At 45.3% G+C, this 23,953-nt stretch overlaps 1 protein-coding gene across 4 annotated transcripts in view; it reads right to left on the bottom strand.

The window, feature by feature from the left end:
- Positions 1-23,953, bottom strand: part of TMEM131L (transmembrane 131 like) — a 173,415-nt gene that overhangs the window by 18,750 nt on the left and 130,712 nt on the right. For all 4 annotated transcript variants that reach the window (XM_052654395.1, XM_052654396.1, XM_052654394.1 and 1 more), the window contains 8 exons: positions 23,052-23,124; positions 20,121-20,248; positions 17,378-17,520; positions 15,469-15,655; positions 15,078-15,263; positions 14,315-14,464; positions 13,405-14,006; positions 6,747-6,895 (listed from right to left, as the gene is read on the bottom strand). In XM_052654395.1, the coding sequence (XP_052510355.1) occupies positions 6,747-6,895; positions 13,405-14,006; positions 14,315-14,464; positions 15,078-15,263; positions 15,469-15,655; positions 17,378-17,520; positions 20,121-20,248; positions 23,052-23,124 (1,618 nt within the window). The remainder of the gene's footprint in view (positions 1-6,746; positions 6,896-13,404; positions 14,007-14,314; positions 14,465-15,077; positions 15,264-15,468; positions 15,656-17,377; positions 17,521-20,120; positions 20,249-23,051; positions 23,125-23,953) is intronic.

Below are 23,953 nucleotides of genomic sequence, written 5' to 3' on the forward strand. Positions count from 1 at the left end.
AGGGCCAGCTTCTAATGGGGCCACAAGGGCGAGCTGGGCCGGAGCCGCTCTGCCCCGTGGCCGCCTTCTCCATGCAACCTGGGGAGTGGCGCCGTGGCTCACAAGAGGGGAGCGCCGGAGGGCTACCCCAGAGGGAGGGCTGCCTGTGGGCTTCAGGGGAGCGAGCCTCCGGAGAGCGGGGGCCACGCTGCATGCTGGCCAAGGTGCCCCAGCAGACACAGCAGTGGCAGGGGAGAAGGTGCGTGTGTGTCTGTCTGTGTCAAAGAGGAGCATCGGGCGGTGCAGAGGCAGGTGGCCAGGGTCAGCGAGGGGAGGACAGGCCAGCAGTTGAGGCCACAGGTGGCGCTGAGGGGAACCAAAGCTACAGACTGTCGGGAAGCGGGAGGAAGACAGGGGCAGTGGGGCTCTGGTCTCTGGCAGTGAGGACGCAGGGCTAATCAGGGTCTGAAGGGTCCGTGCAGATCTGAGGCTGAACCGCCTGACCCGAAGCCCACTCCGTGTGACAGGCTGTCATCTTGGGCAAGTAGCTTTATCTCCCTCTGCCTCAGATTCCCAAGTCTTCCAAAAGGCTGCTGTGAGGCTTCAAGCACCTGACACAAAGTAAGTAGTGTCCATAAGACTGAGCTATTATCATCATCATTGTTAAATTACCTGATCTTCCTGAATGAGGGACAACTCAACTGACCACAGGGTGGGGAAATAAGATTTCCTAAGCTTTAATAATAAAAATAAGGGAAGAAATAAAAAAGAAATCAGACTGCACAAAGGCATTCTTAAAGCTACTGTACATAAGTCAAATAAAAGGAGGGAAGGGCAAACTAAGGGAAAAAAATCGTTTTACTATTTGACGAAGAGTTAACACCTTCACCTATGTTCTCAAAGAAAACAAGGGGGAAAAAAACACATTCAACAGCAAAGTGCACAAAGGACATGAAACGCAAGTTCACGAAAGAACCAGAGAAGGCCAAAAACATGAAGGGTTCCTCCAAAATATTTAATAATAAAGTATGTTTTTAGAAAAGACAAATTATAGACCAACTTGCATCTCATCTTTCCATTTTGGCTTTACAAACACAAGTGTGTTTACACTGCGTGTTTATACCTGCAAAGACAAGGACAGGCCAGGGGTGGGGCAGTGCGCTGTAACAGCGCGTGTCTCTCAGCAGGGCGAGCGAAACTGGCTTGGACATTCACATCTCAACTTAGAAAAAAATACATGTTTTAAAAACGTCAGCGGTAGGATCTTGGATGATGATATCTGGTGTTTTTCAGAATTTCACAAAAAGAATGAAGGAAAATCCTTACTTTTCTCTAGAAAAGAGATGCAAACAAACGAAAAAATGCAGTTGTTTACCTATCCCACCGCCCAAGATTTTGCCAAAGAACAGTGCTGCTGAGGCCGACTAATAGGACCACTGTCACGCACGCTGCATTCTGAGAGCGAGCTGGAGGCACACACGAGGGGCCCTGACAGCCGATGCTCCTCAATTCTATTTCTAGAAATCCACAGCGAGGATATGCCAGGTACACAGGCCAGGCTTAGTTCACCATCCTGTTGTTTATGGAAATAAAAAGCTGCAAACAACTCTAATGTTCAACTGCAGGAAAACGGTTTGGATTACAGCACAATTAAGTGATGGAATGTTATATAACCATTGAAAACAAAGTTCCTCATTAATTTCTAACACGAGAAAATTCAAAATTGTGACATCATAACAAAGCTCCATATACACAAGAATATAATTATCCCGAGGTTTTCAATACTTGCACAGAGAGGCAAGAGAATACAAAAAAACCCGAAAAGTGATCCATTCTGGACACATCTTTTCCTCCCTTCTTTACGCTTCTGTAATAGTCATGAATTTCTTTTCTAAGCGGGGGACAAGGGGTGGAGATCTGCTTACAAGAGAATAAGCACCCAGGGCCGGGACTAAAATTTGGTATGTGGCTCCCAAATCTGGGCTTCAACCTCCTTCGCCAATAAATCTGGAGGAATGCTCCCCATGTGCTACAGACAGATTTATACAGTCTTCTAAGCTGCAAAGTTAGGCCCCAAGAATGCACAGCAAAAACAAACGCTGAGCACTGCACTTGGGAATGTGTTTATTGAGAATGATTCTTTCCAAATGAACAATGACATGGAAAGTACACTCAAGGGTTGTAAATAAGAGGCTACGAAACAGCGAGCGGGCCCCAGAGCCAGCAGAAAGGACCGCCCACGGCCCACCCCAACCTGGCTGCCCTGGAAAGCCACTCAGGGACTGTGAGGAGTCTCGGACCCCCGAGCACAGCCCGAGCCCCCAGACTCTTGGCCCCAGTGCGGCCCCATGGAGCCCGCTGCCTGCACGGAGCAAAGAGGGGAGGAGGAGCTGACACAAGCCCTGGACCAGAGTCCAACGAGCGTCCGGGCTCCATGCACGCAGCTATCGATGCAGAGGGTGAGTCTGGACGGGAGCTGGGGAAGCTCTGTGGCTGGGGGCGTTGGGGGAGCGGGGCATGGTGCCCCCATGCACAGACAGGGCCACACCTCCAGCCTGGCAGCCCTGCACGGAGGGCCCTGCCAGGATCGGTTCCCCCCTCCCCTCCCAGGACGCATGGCCAGGGGGCAGCGGGGTCGGCAGCCCCTGGAGTCAGCCCCCGCTTCGCCGCAGGGCAGCACAGCGTCCTGTTCCCAGCCGCATCCAGTCCCTTCTCCCCCAGGCCCACGGACTCGACTTCTGCTCTTGACCGCGCGTCCTGTCTCTGCGGCCTGGCCAGCTCGCCTGCTGTCTGTCTGTCCCACTCGCCCAGTCAAACAGACTCAGGCGGCTGGCCTCGGGGCCCGCGTCAGAGAGCTGACATCACCCTTCAGTGCTAACCTCCACGAGTCCCAGGCCCTGGGCCTGCCTCACAGCGGCGGCTCCAGTTCCGCGTCTCCCACCCGCTGGGCGCTCCCACGCCCGTCTGGCCTCCCCTCTGTTGGCAGTGATCACAGTCACACCATCGCCTCCTTGATTCTAACTACTGGGCAGTGCTTCCCAAGGGCCGCCACACTAAGCACTTATCACAGTCACCCCTCCAGTCCTCGAGACCCCAGAGGTGGGAGTACCATCACTACTCTCGTGCTTGGTAGAGGAACTGCGATGTTGAGCAACTCACCCAACGTTAAGGAGTAAGAGCTGGGCTGGATTCACACCAGCTGCAAAAACACAAAAACAAAACACCATGCCGCTTGACCACTAGGCAACACTGCCCTGAAATGAACATGAACGCATCCCTGGGGAAGTCCCAATTCCCCAAATTCTAGTTCCCCAGACTTAAAACCCTCGAGCTTTGTTTGCAAATGGCTCCTCTCCTTCAAGCACTGAGGTCCTCAGAAGTCCCGAGGTCTCTCTTCTACACTGTCCCATCCTGTACCCCAGCTCCAGCCAAGCCCGGCCTTGATTACATCACACCGCCCAGCAGAGGAACAGCATCCCGGTGAGAAGAGAGCCAGTACCCATCCCTGCCCTCCTCAACCCAGCCTCCAAAACCCCCGGACTGGTCCTGCAGAAATGCCCTAGTCACACGTTCATTCGAGCACGTGCTAAACGGCCACACTGGCTCTTCATCACAGGCACTTTGCCCAACTTTATGAAACTGAATTTAAAGATCCTCAATCACGACCTTCACGAAGACAGCAGCATGCAGGTTGTTTTCCATTTGTCATCCTGCCTCACCACCCCCTGCCCAGGGCAGAAACCTTCAACAGCTCTCCATGAATTGCAGCAGGGTCCCCACATAGGCCACCCTCAGGCCAAATCCTCCAAAGAGACTTTCTGTTTGGGCCAGAGTGCTTTTAAAAATTTGATTCTGGAATTCCTGAGCAGGCAAGCATCCCTTCCCAGGACCTGTGCTCACTTACTTCATTGTCTCCAACTGAGATTCAGGGACTAAAATCTAAACTTTTGAGTTGGCCTGAGAGGGCTTGGCGAGCTGGCCGGACTCTGACTCTGCCTACCTCCACTTCCCCTCCTGATTGAGCTGCTTCTCGGTCAGACAATTCCCCCCTTTGTGGCTCCCGACTGCACCTCAGGGTCCCATGTGCTGGGTGCCCATCTGCCCTCCCCAGCCTCTCCACAAACCCCCTGCACAAGCTCCTTTCTGCTCGGGGCTTCCACAGCCCTGCAGGCTAAGCCGACGTTCCCACCTCTGCAACCCGCGACAACATGCTGACCTGAGCACCTGACTACATGGAAATGTCTTGTCTTTCTCAACAGACCACAGATTGCTGGTTTGGAATGTCTGTAATTTTCTTATTTGGTATCACACTCATTTACTTCAGTGAAAAATTCATGCTTTTTATAGAGTTTAAGCAAAAACAGAATAGTGTAAAGAAGGGAAAAAAGAAATCATGCAAAATCCCATCACTGAGAAATAACCCAGTTCTCCCATTGATTATTCAGCAAGCCCTGCTTTAAGATGTCTTTTTAAAACCTATACGTACATAAGGATGACAGGACAGATGATGGGAGTAATTTAGAAAACTAAGACCATGCATTGTTTTTAAATAAAACTTTAAGACTCAATTTTATTTGAACCTAAAGAAAATCAAGTAGAACCAAAGGAATGCCAACTTTCAATACATGTTTCTTTTCCACGTGATACATCAATTCCCTAAGGGTGTCTCTAAGGTTAAGAGGAAGCCGGTGAAGCACATTTTGTAGGTTCTCACCTTTTTAAGCTACGTGCTTCAGTTTTGCACAGAATTGGCTTGCTACCAAGAAAGAGAAAATTAAAACTTACTTTACACTCACCTTTCAATCCCACCTCCTGTTTCTGCTGATTTTATTACTATTTCTGCTTCATTAAAGTTTTAATATTTGAATTCTGTTCTACAACCACAATTGACAGCCATTCAGCCTTAGTTCTGGATATAAAATGGACAGAAGCCTCAAAAGATCTTTAACATGGCTTCCTCGATCCTGAGTCTATCTTTGCTTTTATCTTGGGTGCCTAAATTTCACTAACTTCATTTTTCAAGCAAGGCTGCCAAGTTCATTTGCGCTTACAGATGTGTGCCTACTGCCTCTGAGCCTGAGTGCCAGCTTCCCTGGACACAACGTTCCTTCCTGTTCACATTTTCACTGTCTCAAGGAGAGAGCTCTTCTACTCTCAGATGTTAGATGCTTCTACAAAGTCTGAGGCAAACCTAGGGGTGTGTTTGATTTTTCCTGCCTTTTCTTTAAAATTTTATTTTTAATTGGAGAATGATTGCTTTACAATATTGTATTGGTTTCTGCCATATATCAACATGAATCAGCCACAGACATACGTATATTTATTTCCCGTCTTTTCTGCACAATTCTTTAAGCTTTAAGTTCAACACCTTAACCAGGATGTGCCTATGTTTATTATCACGGATCAGCATTTCTGGTGTACACAGTGTGTCTCTGAATCTTTAAATTCAGTTTTACCGTCACATTAGGAAATTTTTCTTCTATTACATCACTGAATACTTTTCTGATCCATTGCTGGGCCACTTACTGAGACAATCATTCTTTTACATTGGACTATTTTTGTCTTTGTTCCCCTATCTATTATCGTCTTTTCCCCTAAAATCTTCAATCTCTTAAAATTTTTCCTCCACATTCACTCTGGTTATCTCTAAGCCTTTCCTTTGCTTAATAAGTAATTTTCAGCCACTGTCATACGCCTCTTCCAACTACATCCTCACCTACTAATTTGCCTTTAGGAGCTTGTGTTTTACTGACTTCACAGTCTACTGTGTGAGGTGTTCTCAAAGTTCCCTTCATGTCTCTGGACAGGTTTTCTGGATTGGAACTTTGGTCTGTTTCTGTACGTTCTGCTCCCCTTCTTCATTTTTCCCACAGTATACCTGCATAGTTGCAATGCTATTTTTTCCACTGTGCCGGTGCTAATACACAGCTCTATTCTGAGGTAAAGCAGATAAATTCTCCTAAATCCCTTTCCCACCTTTATCTGGGAACTTTGGTTCCTATCAGATCCGAGGCTGGGTTCTGCTTTTTAGACACTCGGCAGTGGTCTACACGGTGGGACGGTAGGGAGCCAGCTGGGTTAGCACCCAAGCTTTGCTCTCTCTTCTGGCAGTCTGTCCTGCCAGAGCCCACACACTGCAGCTAGACAGGCATCCCTCTCCTATGGGACACAGGCTTATGCTTCTAATCAGCAAGACTCTGCCCTTAAAAAGGATGCTGGGTCACAGAGAGAAGGTATGTGTGACCTGGTTCTACTCTACCAATTTTACCCAGGAGTTAACCCATTTTGCTTAAGAACAGCTTCTCTTGCAAAAATCCCATGGATGGAGGAGCCTGGTAGCCTGCGGTCCATGGGGTCGCTAAGAGTCGGATATGACTGAGCGACTTCACTTTCACTTTTCACTTTCATGCACTGGAGAAGGAAATGGCAACCCACTCCAGTGTTCTTGCCTGGAGAATCCCAGGGACGGGGGAGCCTGGTGGGCTGCCGTCTATGGGGTTGCACAGAGTCGGACACAACTAAAGTGACTTAGCTTAGCTTAATGTCATCAAAAATTATTTTAGTATCTCCTATAGAATTAGAAGATAACCCTTCTGAACACATCAACCTCACCAATTATCCATGTGAAGTCGAAATATATAACGATCCTCTTTGAAAAGTATGAAAAAGTATGAAATACAAATGTACAGTTATTATACAGATATTCGCAACTTAAAGCCCTAAACCTGGGTTTTGTTCTAAAAGGCAAGAAAAAAATGGATACAGACCTCGATTGAAGGTATGTCCTGTTTCTCAGAACACCCGTCTTCTTTAGCTGCTTTGTGAATCTTCTTCTCTGAAGAAGACTTTGTGTCAACCTTTTTCAAAGTTTCACAATTGTCTACTTCGTTCTTGACAGGCACTTGCTGGTTATTCCCTTGAATAAATAAAAATGATTCAATTTCTAGCTAATTATTTCCATTCACATTCCCCAAAGTTAAATTTCATTCCTACACCACACAATCTCATTTGATTTAATGAGGCTTAGACTTAAGGGCTGTTTCTGACATCCACAATGAACGCTCTAAAAATTTATTTTGTTTATAGGTGAAAATGCACTTATATCGAGTTCTACCAACAGTCATTAAGAGAGGTCATGGGAAGAAAGAGAAGGGACACGCCACTATTCACTGCAGCATATTCATAAACGCAAAAAGGTAGAAACAACCCAAATTTGAGCACAGACAAATGGATGGATAAATATAATATGCTAAATACCATGGAACACCATTCGCTTTAAACAGGAATGATTCATCTACTACAATATGAATATAATTAGCACTGCTGAACATACAAACAGAAACGGTTAAGGTAGGGAGAAAAAGGAATGACGTTCCACCATACGACACAACACGGGCGAACACTGGAGACGTCATCAAGTCAAAGCGTTGGTCGCTCAGTCGTGTCTGACTCTTTGCAATCCCATGGACTGTAGCCCCCGAGGCTCCTCCCTCCATGGGATTCTCCAAGCAAGAGTACTGGAGTGGGCTGCCACTTCCTTCTCCAGGGGATCTTCCTGACCCAGGGATCAAACCTGGGTCTCCTGCATTGCAGGCAGACTCTTCACCATCTGAGCTACCGGGGAGGCCACCAGGGAAGACACTGCACTGAGTGAAATAAGCCCAGCACAAGGCAGATGCTGCGTGACCCTGCTTGTCTGGGGGACCCAGAGATGCCAACTTCACGAGGTAAGAAGAGTGGCGGCTGCGGGACCGGAGGGGACAGAGCCCGGTAGTCACTGCCTGATGGCTTTATTCAGTTCAGTCGCTCAGTCATGTCCGACTCTCTGCGACCCCATGAATCACAGCACGCCAGGCCCCCCTTGTCCATCAACTCCTGGAGTTCACTCAGACTCACATCCATCGAGCCAGTGATACCATCCAACCATCTTGTCCTCTGTCGTCCCCTTCTCCTCCTGCCCCCAATCCCTCCCAGCATCAGGCTTTATTGGGATGATAAAAAAGCTCTGGAAACCAGTGGTTTCCAGTGATGGCTGTACAATGATGTGAACGGACTTAAGGTCACTGAGCTTCATAATTTAAAATGGTAACTTTCAGCTTGTCTATTTTACCGAAGCTTTTTTCTGGTTGCATCATATGGCTCGTGGGATCTTAGTTCCTCGACCAGGATCTAACATGCAATTTTTTTTTTAAGTTGGAGGAGGAGGTAAAATCCTGGGTTATGGACATGATTCAGACACTGATCAGTTTTATGACGGAGAAGGCAATGGCATCCCACTCCAGTACTCTTGCCTGGAAAATCCCATGGATGGAGGAGCCTGGTAGGCTGCAGTCTATGGGGTCGCACAGAGTCGGACACGACTGAAGCAACTTGGTGGCAGCAGCAGCAGCAGTTTACTTCTATGATCAGAAGTAAGTCTCTTAAGCTGCCTGAGCTGCAGTTTTCTTAAATATGAAATGAAACACCTTCTCCGCCTGCCCTGACTGACTGTAATAAAGGTGCAACCAGAAAAGACAAAAATATTAAGAACACACGAACAGCGGGAGGGCAGGGTGTCTTTGGGCAGGAGGTGCCCATCTGCCCGGGGAACAGCACCCTCGGGTGAGAACTGAGCTCGAGCCACTCACGAGGCAAGGTCGGCATCAGCAGGAAAGTGAAGTTGCTCAGTCGTGTCCAACGCTTTGCAACCCCATGGACTGTAGCCCACCAGACTCCTCCGCCCATGGGATTTTCCAGGCAAGAGTACTGGAGTGGGCTGCCATTTCCTTCTCCAGAGGATCTTCCAGATTCAGGGATCAAACCCAGGTCTCCCGTATTGTAGGAACCATCTGAAAATGTGACCTCTCCATTGTTCTTCCAAGTAACTTCATTCCTAAGTGTGTTTCTTCTATCCTTGACTTCAGAATAAGTTAAATCAACCTCAACCCCACGATAACTGGCCTCAAGACACTAGTATGAGTCAGAAAGGATTTCATACCTTCCCCTTTCTTCTTTAAGGAAGAATCCCTCATAACACCTGGGCCACCTGGGGAAGTGTAGATGCCTGCCTGCAAACACACCACAGCAGAGCACGCTACGGGCTGTCATCTGCTTGCTGAGGGGCCCGGGGCAGGGCGAGCCTCTCAACACAGACAAGGAGAGCAGTCAAATGCCCTCCAGGTTCTGCAACCTTGAAGCTCACTCAAAGCTCACTCAAAGCAAGATGCATACATTTTATCAGTAACACTTACAAGGTAAGTATTCTTTCATTTTGTTAATGGAAAATTATGTAAATATTATGTAGCTATAAACATGCTGGGAACATGAAATCCTCTGCAACACAGATCAGGCGTGAGACACCCACAGGTGAAATATCCACCACCTCTGGGACAACCCAGAGGGATGGGGTGGGGAGGGAGGTGGGAGGGGGGTTCAGGATTGGGAACTCATGTACACCTGTGGCTGATTCACGTTAATGTATGGCAAAACCAATACAGTATTGTAAAGCAAAATAAAGTAAAAATAAAAACTAAAAACTAAATTAATTAATTAAAAAAAAATATCCAGCACCACGAAGGAGTTGTGAAAGAGCCAAGAGCAAGGGAGACAGGGTCAAAACAGAAAGCAACATCACAAACAAAGACATCATACTTTGGGTTCCTGAAGCCATTCATGTGACCAGAATACAGTTATCCTCTAAAAATGTGCCATGGGTTTCCTAGAACCTTAATTCATGAGAAAATCACTTTCCTCAAGTTTTCTTCAGGCCAAGAACAGTACTAAAAGTATCAGACATCACAGTTTCTTAGAAAGGATCCTCATTTAATATCTGACACTAAGCTACCCCTTAAAAGGGATAAAGCACAGGCGCTCAGAAAATCCCCAATACCTTCTGTGGGGGTTAAGAATCAGGCAGGTAAAGTCGCTTCGGTTGTGTCTGACTCTTTGCAACCCTATGGAGTGTATCAGGACCAACAATAAAACAAACTCAAATTTAGTCTTCCAGAAACTCTAACACGGCAATACAAAGGATTCAGAAACAACCGTGAGCATATACTGGGCTCTAACCTTGGACCGCCCCAGGGCATCCTGCTGAGTGTGCGGACTCACAGGGCCACACACTCTGGGGCCACAGCAGGAGTGTCTGAGCCAGAGATAGAAAACAAAAACGAAAGAAGGTGAAAAGGAAGACAGAAAACAAAGAGCAATCGAAGAAATAGAAACAGGTGAAAGGGCCAGAGTCCTGCTCAGAGTTTTACTGTGTCAAATCTAATTGTAATGCTGTATTTTGGGTAAACCACAAGATTTTCATTTCTAGTTCTTGGTGTCTGTAAGTATTAAATAAATGAGATTATTTTTTTAATTTCTGAAATACTGGTATTTCAGAAATTTTGTAAGTAAGTATCTGTCCAAATCATTAAAAACTTCCATGCACTGTTAATTTCAAGGCTTTAGGGTATTAAATTTAAAAGTTCATTATCCCTTACATTAGTACAAGCAGAGACAAAAAAATTGCCAGCTATTCCTCTTTCATCACGCTGAGGCCAGGAGCAACTGGTCTCCAGCTCTCAATCTACATTATTTTGATCATATAATGAAAAAGTAATAAACATTTGAAAAGAAATATATTTCAAAAGATCACTTATTTACATTACACATAAGTCCTGCTCCTGTCAGACTGTCAAGAGACTCTGGACCACATAACACACACTTCGAGGGTGTCCCTGTTTCACAGCTGTTTGACAGGCTGATGGCGAAAGACAAGTGTGTCAAACAGAGCCCTGAGGAATCTGTTGACAGACTGCACGTCTATCACCAATTTTAATTTATTATTTACTAGGGGCCTCTCAGAAGGAAGCAGGAGAAAGAGCGTGAAAGGGATGACACATTTTCTGTTACTCAGGAAACACTGTTTCTCCACAACAATGGTGAGCAGATAACCATTAACACCCAACTCAGAAGACTGTTCTTACAGCAGGCTACGTGCAGAAAAAGCACTGCCTCAGAGTGACAGAAGGCACCATGCTCAGGCGCTCTGGCGCTCCACCGGGCTCAGGACCTCGCTTTCAGTGCTCTCGGCAAACAGGCCACCTCCCCAGACCCTCTTCCCAAAGGCTGTCTTGTCACTAGGCGTGTCTCTAAGAACGTCTGTGTGCTTTGGGGGGAACAGCGAGAACACGGCCCAGAGGCTGACTGGTTTCAGAGGAGTGGTACCTCAGTTCCCAAGAGGCTCCTGGGGGGCTGAGTTCAGCTCACAAGACTGAAGCTGTGTTCTTCAGATTCTAGAAAGGATCTTCAGATGGAAACACAAAGTGAAATCCTTTTCAAGACAGAAAAAAAACAGATGCTCCCGAGTTGGAAGTGAAAACTCAGAAGGGTCTAACACTCTTGGTTTTCTCATTCTTGAGTGTTCTTTACACATGACGACTTCCCGCTTATCACCATCTGCCAGCTTATCACAACGCCATCCTTTAATATCTGACAAAAGGACCCTGAACCCTCAGTATTGCCATAAACCCCACATCCTGTCTTTAAACTACAATTTTCTTGCCCTAGATTTCTCAGTCCTTTCTTACTTTTAAAATTCTCAGTTCTTTAAAATGCTTCAGTCACAAATAAATGGTAGGCCATTTGTCTCCTTATTAACCTCTCTGGTATTTTCCTACAATAGTGATGTAAAGAGAAGACAGAACCAAATACATGTCAGTGAATGGGTTTCCCTGTGAGGAGCCTCTTGCTGACAGATTAATTCTGGGGAGAAATACAGGCCTGTGAATTAGCACCTTTGAATTTGCTGGTACAAACATGGTGAAAACCCATGGCTCCTTCATCAGCTCTGATCTGATCTGACCCACAATCACCCTGACACTGCTTAACAGGCTGACAAGTCAGCCAAAGAGCAGTTTCTAAAAAATTCTTGAAGTGAGAAATTTGTTTCCATTTAAAGCATCCTAAACATACCAGTCATTTGCACAGGGCGGAAAGGTTTGGGGACAGGGGGGAGTAGCCATCTACTGCAAGGATACAAGCAAATTCTATGTCTGTGGGCTCCTCTGTTTAATTTATTCACTCTTCCTGAGTGCTATTAGATATTACACGGTCATCTAGGCTCTGCTACAAGAACTGAACGGCAAGAAGCAGATGAGGATTCCGGAGCAGGGATCTGAATCCTCTGAGCCTCCTGGCACTGCATCATTTGAAGGTCCACACCCTTCAAAGTGCTCTGACACAGCAGAAGGTCCATCCATCCACCTGCAGACCACAGCCCTTGCACGCAGCAGGCAGAGTTACACAGACGTCGGACAGATGCAACAGGCCACAGAAGACGCACTTGTGGAGCGACAATTCCCTCGAACAAGTCTGATTTTAAGTTTGTGTAAAGTCAGTCTATGTCGAATACTGTTCTCAGGCCTATGTGACGCATGAAATGAGAGATGCTTGGCTAGACTCACTCCAAAATTTCACCCTTTTCACAAGAGTTTTGCAGTCTGAGCTGCAGAGAACATCTGGGACAGAAATGGAAGAACAGGCACCCACAGCCCCACCATTGGCACCCTCAGACAAGCAACGCGGTGCCTTGATGGAGACGTGGTTGAGCGCGTCATCCAAGGGCGCCCTCGTATGTGGGAAGAGGCCACGGGGACAGGAGTCCTTCAAACAGACACTGCTGCACGGAGCCCACGCCAGCAGGGCAGACAAGGGCACCAGGAATGACGCCAGTGGCCCAAACCATGTCCTACTCAGAGCACCCCGGCTTCCTTTCAAATGAGAAATGTCCTTTGAGGAACATTTAAAATTCAGCTTGGTGTTTCTGTCCCCCTGCTAAATGCATAAAGCTCATTAGAACCAGCCAATATATGACTTCCTCTACAATATCAAGGAGTGAAAAATACGAAGTTATTTATATTCTGATGTTTCAAATAAGGTCACAGGTAACTAATTCCTCAAGATTAAAAAGTGTCAAACATTTGACCCCTGAAGGGAATAGAAATGTCCTTATTAAAATGGTCAAGATGGATACACAAAAACAAGCACCCAAGTAGAGGAGAACCAAGGATGAGCAGCATGCTATGGGGCCAGCTGTTAAGCCCAGAAAGTTGGGAAGTTCCATTCTATCAGAAGCATAGGCTGACTGATCTTTGCAAACCGTCTGAAAGGCCAAGATAAAAGATACTTAGGAACAGGTGTCCAACAATAAAACATGGTATCTGCATCATTCCAACGAATCTTAACCACAAAGCTCTAAAAACTTGGTGTCCCACACTACACTTTCCATCGTGCAAACAGTATTTCCGTATTTACACCTGTGCCAATAAAACTTAGGGCATGAACTAAAAATTCAACAGCCACAATTCAAACTAAAGTCACAGGAGGAAACGAATTCCACTAAGAACGCATTGGAGACAGACAGGAGAGAAGAATCACCGAGGAGGAGGAAAAGATTACCATTGTTTTTCCTGGAAATGTCTGGCAAGTCTGACTGGCACTGAGGTGAACTTCTCGGCAAATGATTTTCAGGTAGTTTCTTGGGGGTCTTCATTTGACAGACCTCTCGCTCCTTGAGCTCAGCTACGCTTTCTGAAATCTGAAAGTCCGTTTCCTTAGGAAACATACACGTCTGCGCCCCCTCCTTCACGTGACCCTCGGAAGAAGGACTACTGGCAGCAACTGCACTTTTCAGGGTGTTTTCGTCTTTACCCAGGAAGCTCCTGGGGAGCGCTAAGCTCTTCTGCAGGTTGGCACTCAGGCCCCCGGCACACCTGAGGCCCACCCAGGCCTCGCCCGGCCCTGCAGGGCACCCGTCCCCCTTGGCCGGGGCTGGCTTGTCCTCCGAGGGGGCGCCGGCGCCGCTCGCCACGGCCGCGCTGCCCCTGTGCTTCCCGTAGTAGGCCGAGCACTTGTGCTTCTTCTGGGAGTGGCCGTAGGTGGCTGGGCTCCTCTTCGTCGCATTCTGGATCCTGCTCTGCGGGCTGCTGACCGGAAGGCAGCTTTTCCCCCGGCCTTTGTCGGAGGGGGCATAGGTATCGAGAAAGTTCTTGCAATTGCTTCTGAATTTAAGAAGAAAAACATTTAACATAAAGGCAAGCTGAATAAACCTCTCCTCTCTAACTGCAGGAGAAAGAGGGCGCAGTCAGTATGGTGGGGACACCTTTCATTCAAGCTCCACGAGGTATAAGCTGAGCCCTTACATTAAGTCTAGCATATATTAGAAGGGATGGCTTAGCTGCCACACAGTGACTTGAAGAAAACTGTACAGATTCTAAAGGTTTATCACTTTAACACAGAATCAGAAGGAAGTAATACCAAAGGTGAGACCTGCCACCATCTGCCCCACGCACACGACAAGAATCCTTACTTGTGAGAATGAGGGCTGATCACGTCCACTGGACTAGCGCTTTGCTGCGAAGAGGAGCTGGCGTTTTGTCTCTGTCTCGTTTTCACGAACTCCATCAGAATGTACTGTGCTTGCTGGAAGGCTATTAAAATCACACCCAGCAGGGACAGACTGAGGACAAAAACAACACGTTCATTCCTGCTTGGTTCTGGGCAGTGTTAGAAAGACAAGCTCTACAAGAAGGGAATGAGTGGTGGAACACTATTCAGATTCTATACAACGTGCGACATTAAAATTTCCGATGTCTCAAAATTTCAAAACGCAAAATTTCTAAATAGGTGAATACTTCTCATTCTGACATTTCAGTTCAATTTTTATAGATTTTTTCCAGGATAAAAATCACATCCGAAAGGGTCATTCTAGTCTTCTAATCTCAAACTGCCATTGCCCTAAGCTAATCATAACACCAGATACCATAGGTGATGGTCATCTCTCCTAAATGTCATAGACAATATTTACATCTTCCCCTGGGACAGCCAAAGAACATACACGGAGTGCAACTGTCCGCTACACTCTCAGGTCCTCGAGCTCTCCCACACTTAGTTCTCTGTTCTCTTAAAGCTCACCAGGAACCTGCCTACTTCCTGACTGTCAGGGTTCTCAAAGCAACGTAATCCACTCGATCCCTCTGCTTCGGTTCTGCCAGGCAATGTGCATTCCCACGCAGCTCGGCTGGATGGCGTCTCCCTCGGTGAGGAGGAACAGTGGAGCAGGGGTGGCCTACCTAACGAAGAAGACGGTGAGCCTCCAGAACGACTCCTCCCAGCTGGGTCCCGGGACCACGTCGGCACACAGCGGCAGCAGGTGGTGAGGCAGGGTCACGTTGAGAGTGAAGCGGAACTCCAGGCCTGCCGCCGTGACCAGAGTCAGCTCGCGGATGACCCAGGAGGACGTGAAGTCCGGAGTAAACCTGCCGACCAGAGGCATCTGTATGAGCTTCTGATGGTCTTCACGTTAGGCACAAAACGAAACAATCCTAATGACAGCAGATTTTTACCTCTACAGGACAATGATTTACATGAAAGCAACTGAAGACAATCTTACCAGTGACAGAAGGTTTTCCCCCACAATATAGTGAATGCAGACCCGAACTGACGTTGAAACCCAGCGCTTACACGATGCTGATGTCCCGGGACGTGTTGGGGCCCAAGGAAAACTGATGGCAGTCCAGCACTTCAAATCCGTAACCTTGGCAGTTATACCCATTAATTTTCAGAGATGTCACAGTTATAGGAAGTGGGCCAATATTCTCAACCTTAAAGTTCTTCGTAATTGATAAAATTTGCTTGCTGTCTTTCAGTTCTAGTGAGGAAAAAACTGAGATTTTAGTACAGATGAACTGCAAATTTAAAATAGTTTACTGAATCAACATTTACAGAATTAACACACCATAATCTACATGACTAAAATGCAGAAAAATTCAATATAACCTCAAAGCATGATTCCTAACTAATTTCTAGAACAGCTCTAGATGCTGCTGTACTACCAAGATGTGATAAAAATACGTAACTCATTAGAATGTTCTTAAGTTAAATGACTTGCCTAGGTACCAAAAGTAACCAAAACCTCTTCTTTGTTCTTTTCCTTATCAAAGGTGAAGGTGGAAGATTTCATTCTTCTCAGAAGCCTCCTAGTTTGGATTTACCAAGAGCTACCAGGCACCCAGGATCCTTTCAGACCCAACAGGGCCAGTCAGGAGGGTGTGTGTGCTTCTGCGTAAACACACCACAGACACAAGAAATATGGTTCAAACTTTCATTATGTGAAGGGGAGGAAGCAGCAAAATCTTTGCAAATAAATGAGAGCACATTTCATACTGGGCATTTAAAAAGGGAGGAAGTTATCAATTTATAAAATATTCCTATATATTCATAATCCACAATCTATTCCATATTAGGACTAACATTTTATCTGGTTCCACAGTTTTTATATTCCTCCTTAATTCTAGCTTTTAAGGTCAACTCTAAACTATTCAATGAGTAAGTGAAGGAATAACTTAAAGAACACTCAGATGAAGACTTTGAATGCAAAATGGCTAATCTTTTCAGACAGTGCTCATCAGGCATTAAAATAGTTCTACAAGTTATCCACAGGTTTCACCAATCAGTTTTCTCCATGGGAAATACACTGTTACACTAAAATAATGTCACTGTGTCCTGAAATTAAAAATAGTAGTAGGAAAACAAAACAGAATTTACCAAAAACATTTTATATCTACAGTTTGACTTTCGTCTCAGTTCCTGAGGAAGTTCTTAAAACTAATGTAAGCACTTTAGAAGCATCTAATTTAAATACATGCAAAATTTAGAAATTTCTAATGGAACACTTAAATAAATGTCTAAGTCTGCAGAGCCTGATATGCTGCCAGTAGACGCATATGGCCGCTTTAAATAAACTTAAACGCTGACTTTCTCAGTCACACGAGCTCTGTTTCAAGCACGCATCGTCCACGTGTGGCATGTGGCCGCCGCACTGCAGGACACAAACACAGAGCATCTCCATTGCTGCAAAACGTGCAAGGTGCTGTTGGGCAGCTCTCCCTTAAGCCTCCCTCCACTTACATTTGGTGTGATTTTCCATGCGTAGGTACCAGATAACCAAATTAACAGTTTCATACGATTGGTCTTATATTTTAACACTATTGGGAACTTAACATTATACTCCCCCCACCAACCATCTATTATTTAAGTTGGGTTAAACATCTAAACGGTTGTTTCCTAACCAAGTGGTACCAGACTACATATGCTCAAATGCCTGCCTTATCTAATCACTTGCATCGTACAACAATTATTGTAAATTGTTGAAGACTCTGATAACCGCCTTTTGCCCCGGGCTTCAGCACGCACCCCCCCTGCCCGAGTGCCATGCACATGCATCCTACAATGAATTACTGTAAACTGTCAAAGACTCTGACAACTGCCTCTTGCCCTTGGCTTCATCACCCAGCCCCCTGCCGGAGCGCCGTTGGCTTCAGCACCCAGCCCCCCCGCCCGAGCACTGCGCACAGACCACACGCAGACTCACGTCGCCGGCAGTCCATCAGCGTGGACTCGGGCACCTTAAACCGCAGTGAGCCCCCGGTGCCAGGCAGTCTTCCACCCACTTTCAGTAGCTCTCTCGCCCCAAATCCTTCCACACCAATCATGTCGATAACAGTCAAGTTATTCCTACAGAGAGAGCAGACGCAAACAAAAAGGCAACGCAACAGAGTTACAGGATACAATGCCCTTGAATTTAAACATTCGTAATTAGCCAAAAAACATTTCTAAAGTTTTGGGGAAAAATCAACTTAAATAGTATGGCATCTCCCGCCATCTCGGAGCAGAGAAGCTGCTAAACGCACAGAGGCAAGGCAAGCCAACTGGGCAAAAACGAGCAAATGACCGTGATCACTCTCCACTTTCCACCCAAGAATGGAAACCTGCTTTTTTCTAACAAGGCACCAGATGGTGATCAGACATGCAAGTGACAAAGGTGAGTAAACTGGGATCCACAGAAAAATACTAATAAATGTAGACAAATTGATAAAACTGTTTACAGGGTGAATCAAGGAGTTTCCACAGTTATTGTGACTATAAGCAATTCTTCCTTAGGGGTATTTCTAGAAATGAAATGCTACCCTATATTTTGAACCAAAGATTTAAAATAGCAGCCCTCAAATAGCAAGTATGTACCCAAATTCTTATTAATCAAACTAATTCAGATTAGCTTTTGCCTTTTCATTAACTTTTCATTAATCATGATTTCAGGGATGGAGAAGTGGAAACGACATTTAAATGATGCAGACTGCGCTGAAAGGCAGTTACCATTAATGTAAACGGAAGAAGCAGGCAGAGAATTCATTCCTAGTTATACAGAACACGCTGAGATATTTTTACATCTTCATCTAAAGGACTAAAGCCTTTACTGAACCATTTAAAAGCCTTTAAGCAATGTTAGATGATTGATATTGTTTACAGAAAAATACTGTGTCTCTCAATACAGACACTACCAAAAATAAATTAGCTACTATAAAAAGCCGAGACTTTCAAGTCTGGGATAGTCGAAACTGGGATAAGGTAAAGTTTATCTCTACACTTCCCATGACCTTAGTTCTTCAACAGAGAATGAGTTTAAAGTGAAGCACCTGTCAGCAGAGCACTAAAATGCTCACTAGAACATTAGTTACCCGTTCTACTAAGCATTAGTTGAGGGAAAGTGAAAGCCGCTCAGTCGTGTCCGACTCCTTGCAACCCCATGGACTGTACGGCCCATGGAATTCTCCAGGCCAGAATACTGGAGTGGGTAGCCATTCCCTTCTCCAGGGGATCTTCCCAACCCAGAGATCAACCTACGTCTTCCGCATCGCAGGCAGATTCTTTACCAGCTGAGCCACCAGGGAAGCCCAAGAACACCAGAGTGGGCAGCCTATCCCTTCTCCAGCAGATCTTTCCGACCCAAGAATCGAACTGCGGACTCCTGCATTGCAGGCGGCTTCTTTACCAACTGAGTTATCAGGGGAGCCCTAAGCATTAGTTAAAATGCTTAACAAAACAGACTCTTAAGAACTTTATTTTAGTGCATTTTCTTTTTAGTAGCATTCACTTGCAGAAGAATAAACTCATATAATATATTAAAGAAAGTCAAGAATAAGAAAGTCTTTGCCAGCTGTTCTGAAACTAGAAAAGATTAAAAAAAAAAAAACAACTAAGGTTGGGACTCCATGCTTCACTGCAGGGGGGCACATAGGCTCAGCCCCTGATCAGGGAACTAAGATCCCCCATACTGCATGGTGTGGCCAAAATAAAACATAAAATCAAAAAATATCTAAAACATCATTAATGAAAAATTAGTGTTAGACATCTCACCAATGCAGCGAGAGGTTCAATACAGATCTATATTTACTGTAAATTTCTGAAACAAGACTCTCAATAAATTTAAGAGTGAAAAACATTTAGCTGTGTATATCAGTTGGCAAGTAAAAAGAGCCAGTGGGCCCAACTCAGCACTTTTTTCATTATCCTCTGGTGCTACCAAGAAGTACAGAAGCAAGACAGGTATGAGACTGGTATAAACCCAAACACTCAGGAATGAAAATGTATACAGCAGTGCTTCAATTATTCTTCAAGGCGGAGGACAGAAAAGTGCAGACATGTGTGTGTTCATGTGTGTGTGTGTGTTCGTGCGTGTGTTCACATGTGTGTGTTCACGTGTGTGTTCGTGCGTGTGTTCATATGTGTGTTCGTGTGTGTCCGTGTGCATGTGTGTTCGTGTTCATGTGTGTATCCGTGTGCTCGTGTGCGTGTGTTCGCGTGTGTGTTCCTGTGTGTTCGTGTGCATTCGTGCATGGCCGTGTGTGTCCGTGTGTTCACGTGTGTGTTCATGTGTGTGTTTGTGTGTGTGTTCATGTGTGTGCATGTGTTCATGTGTTCGTGTGTCCATGTGCGTTCATGTGGTCATGTGCGTGTGTGTGTTCGTGTGTGTCTGTGTGCATTTGTGTGTTCGTGTGTGTGTGTGTGTTCGTGTCTGTGTTCTGCCCTCTGTGATGGTGGATGAAGCACTGTGTGAAGTGAGCGCACACATTCTGCCTGGTACCAGGGAGGAGCCTGACACCCAGGGAGATTAAATGTGGAGCTTCGGGAAGCTGCTCTCCTCAGCCACTGCCTTTCCAGTCCTGCAACACAGCTCATCACTGGGGGCCTGAGGACACGTCAGCTTTTAGCTAAAGAGATTATGCCTTCTTGAGAGAAAGAGTCAGTCAACCAGAAAGCAAGAGAAACAGACCTACCGGATTAGGATGAGGGAGCTGACTTTTCCGTAGTCGGCTGGAGTGAACACTACACCAACCCTTTTCCTTTCCAAAGGCTGCAAATGTAAGTGGAGGATGCCAAATCTGGATTCCTCAGACTGCACACCCTGAAAGTTATCAGTAAATGCAATTAACTTCTGGAGAGCAAGCCTCCATCTTCATTAAATGCATAAACATGACTGCTGTTTCTTTAACATCGGGATCTGACCATCCAAATCAACCTGTGGAACTTGTTTATCACGACAGTTCAAGCCCATCAACAGTTGCTGAGCCCAACTGAGAAGCAGAGGCAGGGGCTGCAGGACAGCCCAGTGTGGACGCTGGACAGGGGCTGGGCCTCCTGGATCGGCTGGGAGCTGGGGCTACAGACCTTTATCAGCAAGCTCACCTGAATGTAAAACGTCACCGAGAAAACAGACCAACAGCCTCTGCCTGAATGCTACAGGGATCTGACCAAAGCACTTTCCACTGCTGGACAACCCTAAATTCTCTGTATTATTGTTTAAAAAGAACCCATCTTTATTAGATTTAGTCTCTCCATTCAGGAGAATGACCTATTTATTCACATCCTCCTTTTATTATCCCCAAGATTTCTAACTTTCTCTGAATAAACTGCATTCTAAATTTAACATTTAAGATTTAGCTCTTCATTATTGTGATAGATTTTCCCTCCTTCCATTGTTTTTTCCTAGCTCTTTCTCACTAGAAGTAATGTACTAATTTTCAGAGCTATAACGATATAATCTGCCTAATATGTCTCCTCTGTATTTTTAGCTTTTGAATTTGTTTTAGCCCTCAGTTATTACTAGCATTTCCCGTACTATCTGAAAGAAGAAACAGTAGTGGAATTTGATTCATTTTCATTAAAATTATAAACTTCATGAAGGAAAGAATTCTGCTTTATACACATATGAATACTGAAAAAAGCTGTCAATTTAAGTACTTAAAATATAAGAACAATGCACTAATTATTAAGCAATTCTTATATGCCAGGCACTGGACTATAATTAGGTATATAAAATGTTAAGCATCCTATAAAACTATGAAATTTTCAAACATCATTATAAGTGAGAAAGAGGAGACTTGGAGAGGCTAAATTATTCACCCAGGACCACATGGAGGAACCTGGATTTGGAACTTCGAATGTCTAATTCCACATGCTCTTAACCAAAGGAGCTACATTTCTAAAAGCAAACCAGCAAAAGAAAAATGCAGGCCTTTCCTAAACGACAAATGATTCTATTAAAAATTTTAAGTTAAACTTGTGTGTCAAAAGCACTGATACTGCTCAGGAGGGAGGGGATGTATGTATACTTATCACTGACTCACACTGTCATATGGCAGAAACCAACACAACATTGTAAAACAATTATCCTCCAATTAAAATTTTTTAAAGAAAGGAACATTGATACTCTCCTTTTTTGTAACTGTAATAAATTAACAATGGTGATAATTTCCTTTGTCACAAAGTGTAATAATCTACGGAAAATCTTCAATCACAGATTAAAGACCTTTTCCAAGTGACTTGCACCATTTGCTTAAGCCTGAAGAGAATACTAACGTGTAAAAGAAACAGGCATCATTTTTGGAATTTCAGATTACATATGGTTAAACGGTCGTGGGGCGAAACATCTGTTAGCATAGAGGACTCGCTGTACCCCCCAGCACTCCTGGGAAGCTGCCTGGTTGGAGGGGCAAAAAGCAGGACCAGCCCAGTAGCACAGGACGCTGCTGCCTGGACCGCTGACAAAGGGAAGGAGCACTGCTGCTGGCGTCTCTTCCTGCAAATACGTCTCTGCTAAAAATCCACTAAAAACTTTGTTTCGATTCATTCTGTTTGAACTCACACTGGAGGTTATCTGTGGCCTCCCTCTTTCAAGTTATTCTAGAGCCAACGGCGTATCTTTGGAGGGTATGAGTAGAGAAAGAGGAAAACACCTATGACATTTAAATATGCTGTGTACATTAAAAATACAGCGATATGCATAGGTGTGTCTACACGTGTTTATGCTTCTTTAAGAGATGCTTCGTCTTTCAATTGCTCTCAAGCACAGAATGCTGTGCTGCGCTGCTTAGCTGCTCAGTCGTGCCTGACTCTTTGCGACCCCATGGACTGTAGCCCACCAGGCTTCTCCGTCCATGGGGATTCTCCAGGCAGGAATACTCGAGTGGGTTGTTTTGCCCTTCTCCAGGGGATCTTCCCAACCTGGGATCAAACTGGGGTCTCCTGCATTGCAGGTGGATTCTTTACCAGCTGAGCTACCAGGGAAGCCCCAAGCACAGAATACCCGTAAGTAAAATACTCAGCTACACCAGGGACCCACAGAAGGATTGAGCGATAACTCAGTTTCCAGTCAAGCGACGTCCTCGCCATGTGACATGCTTATTACTCCCTCTCCAGAGTACTTGCGCAAGACCTCATGAGGGCCCAGAGTGCAAGAATTTCAGAGAAATCCTTTTATATAGGTAATGTCAATATCACAGAAATTGGGTTATCTGCTAAAAACATGAAGCCAGCTTAATAAGACTTTAAAAAAAAAAAAAAAGTGTTTGCTTTTCCTTTATCTTGCCCCCGAAAGAATTTGATGGGGCTGAGGAATTTCAAGAGAATTATAAATTCTGGGGTCTCAAGTTTTACAATTTTCTACAGAGGTCTGATTCAATTGTTGTTTCTTCACGCACATGAATCTAAATAATCAAATTACAATGATTTATAGGCTCACATGAACCCCGGGCTCCTGCTGCATTAGTTAATTGGAAAAAGCTGCTATGTATACTTAACTCCTAGACTATAAAAATAGAGAGCCACAAATATTATGAAAAGACACTTGAAACATAAATCAGTGAGGCCCGTATGCTATGAGTCCAGATTATCAGCATTCTTTTTTCTGTTTAAAGATGACATCCTACCAGGTAAGGGCAAGCTTTGGTAAGCTGGAATTCACTGGTTGTGAAATTAATCATCTGCATATCAGTGCCAAACCTATAAAGAAAAAAAAAACATTTAAAACAGTATTCAGATCACCAGGAAAGAACATATGTGTGCATATATACACACAAATAAACATACGTGTGTATGTATACACACATCCAGTTCGCCCTGACCTGTCATCCCTGTGCCCGCTCCCCACAGTACCTGGCACGTTGTAAGGGCACAGTAAATACCGTGGAATGAACAATGTTGGCAGCACAGAATGTAAAGACTCCTATGGTGACAAAAGCCCCACATGTGAAGCAGTTCTTTTCCTCCAGATGGTTCAAAGCTGTGGAAGCTGACAGGAGGTGCCTCTCAACCAAGGACAATGCCATCTCCCAGCGGCCATCTGGCCACACCTGGAGACACTTTTGATTGCCCCGGCTGGTGAAGTCCTACCGGAATCTATCGGGTGGAAGCTAGGGATGCTGCTCAACAACCTCCAAAGCACCAAGCACAGCTCCTCTCTCATCAAACAGTCAGTGTCCGAAACAGCAGCAGCAGCGCTGAAGCTGAGACACAGGGGAGGAGGTGTCACTAAGCCAGAAGAGGAAGTGTTCTAAGTGAGACCGTGCCTGTTGCACAAAGACAAGATTAACAGACACAAATTCTGATCTTACCTTGTATCACAACACTAGGCTAAAATATACTAAACCACCACTAAACTCACTGCTTGCATTGCCCAGCAGTCACTGCTTTCAATCATAAATTTTAGGAGTATACGTGAAAAATCATGACGGGAAAGCTTCCCTGATAAGAAAAGAATAGTCTGTTGGGCCCTGAACTTGACACAGTAACACTGAAGAGCCACACGATGCATGGGACTGGCACGCGCCAC

The sequence above is a fragment of the Budorcas taxicolor genome, chromosome 17 (genome assembly GCF_023091745.1).
Source record: "Budorcas taxicolor isolate Tak-1 chromosome 17, Takin1.1, whole genome shotgun sequence".
Taxonomy (NCBI): domain Eukaryota; kingdom Metazoa; phylum Chordata; class Mammalia; order Artiodactyla; family Bovidae; genus Budorcas; species Budorcas taxicolor.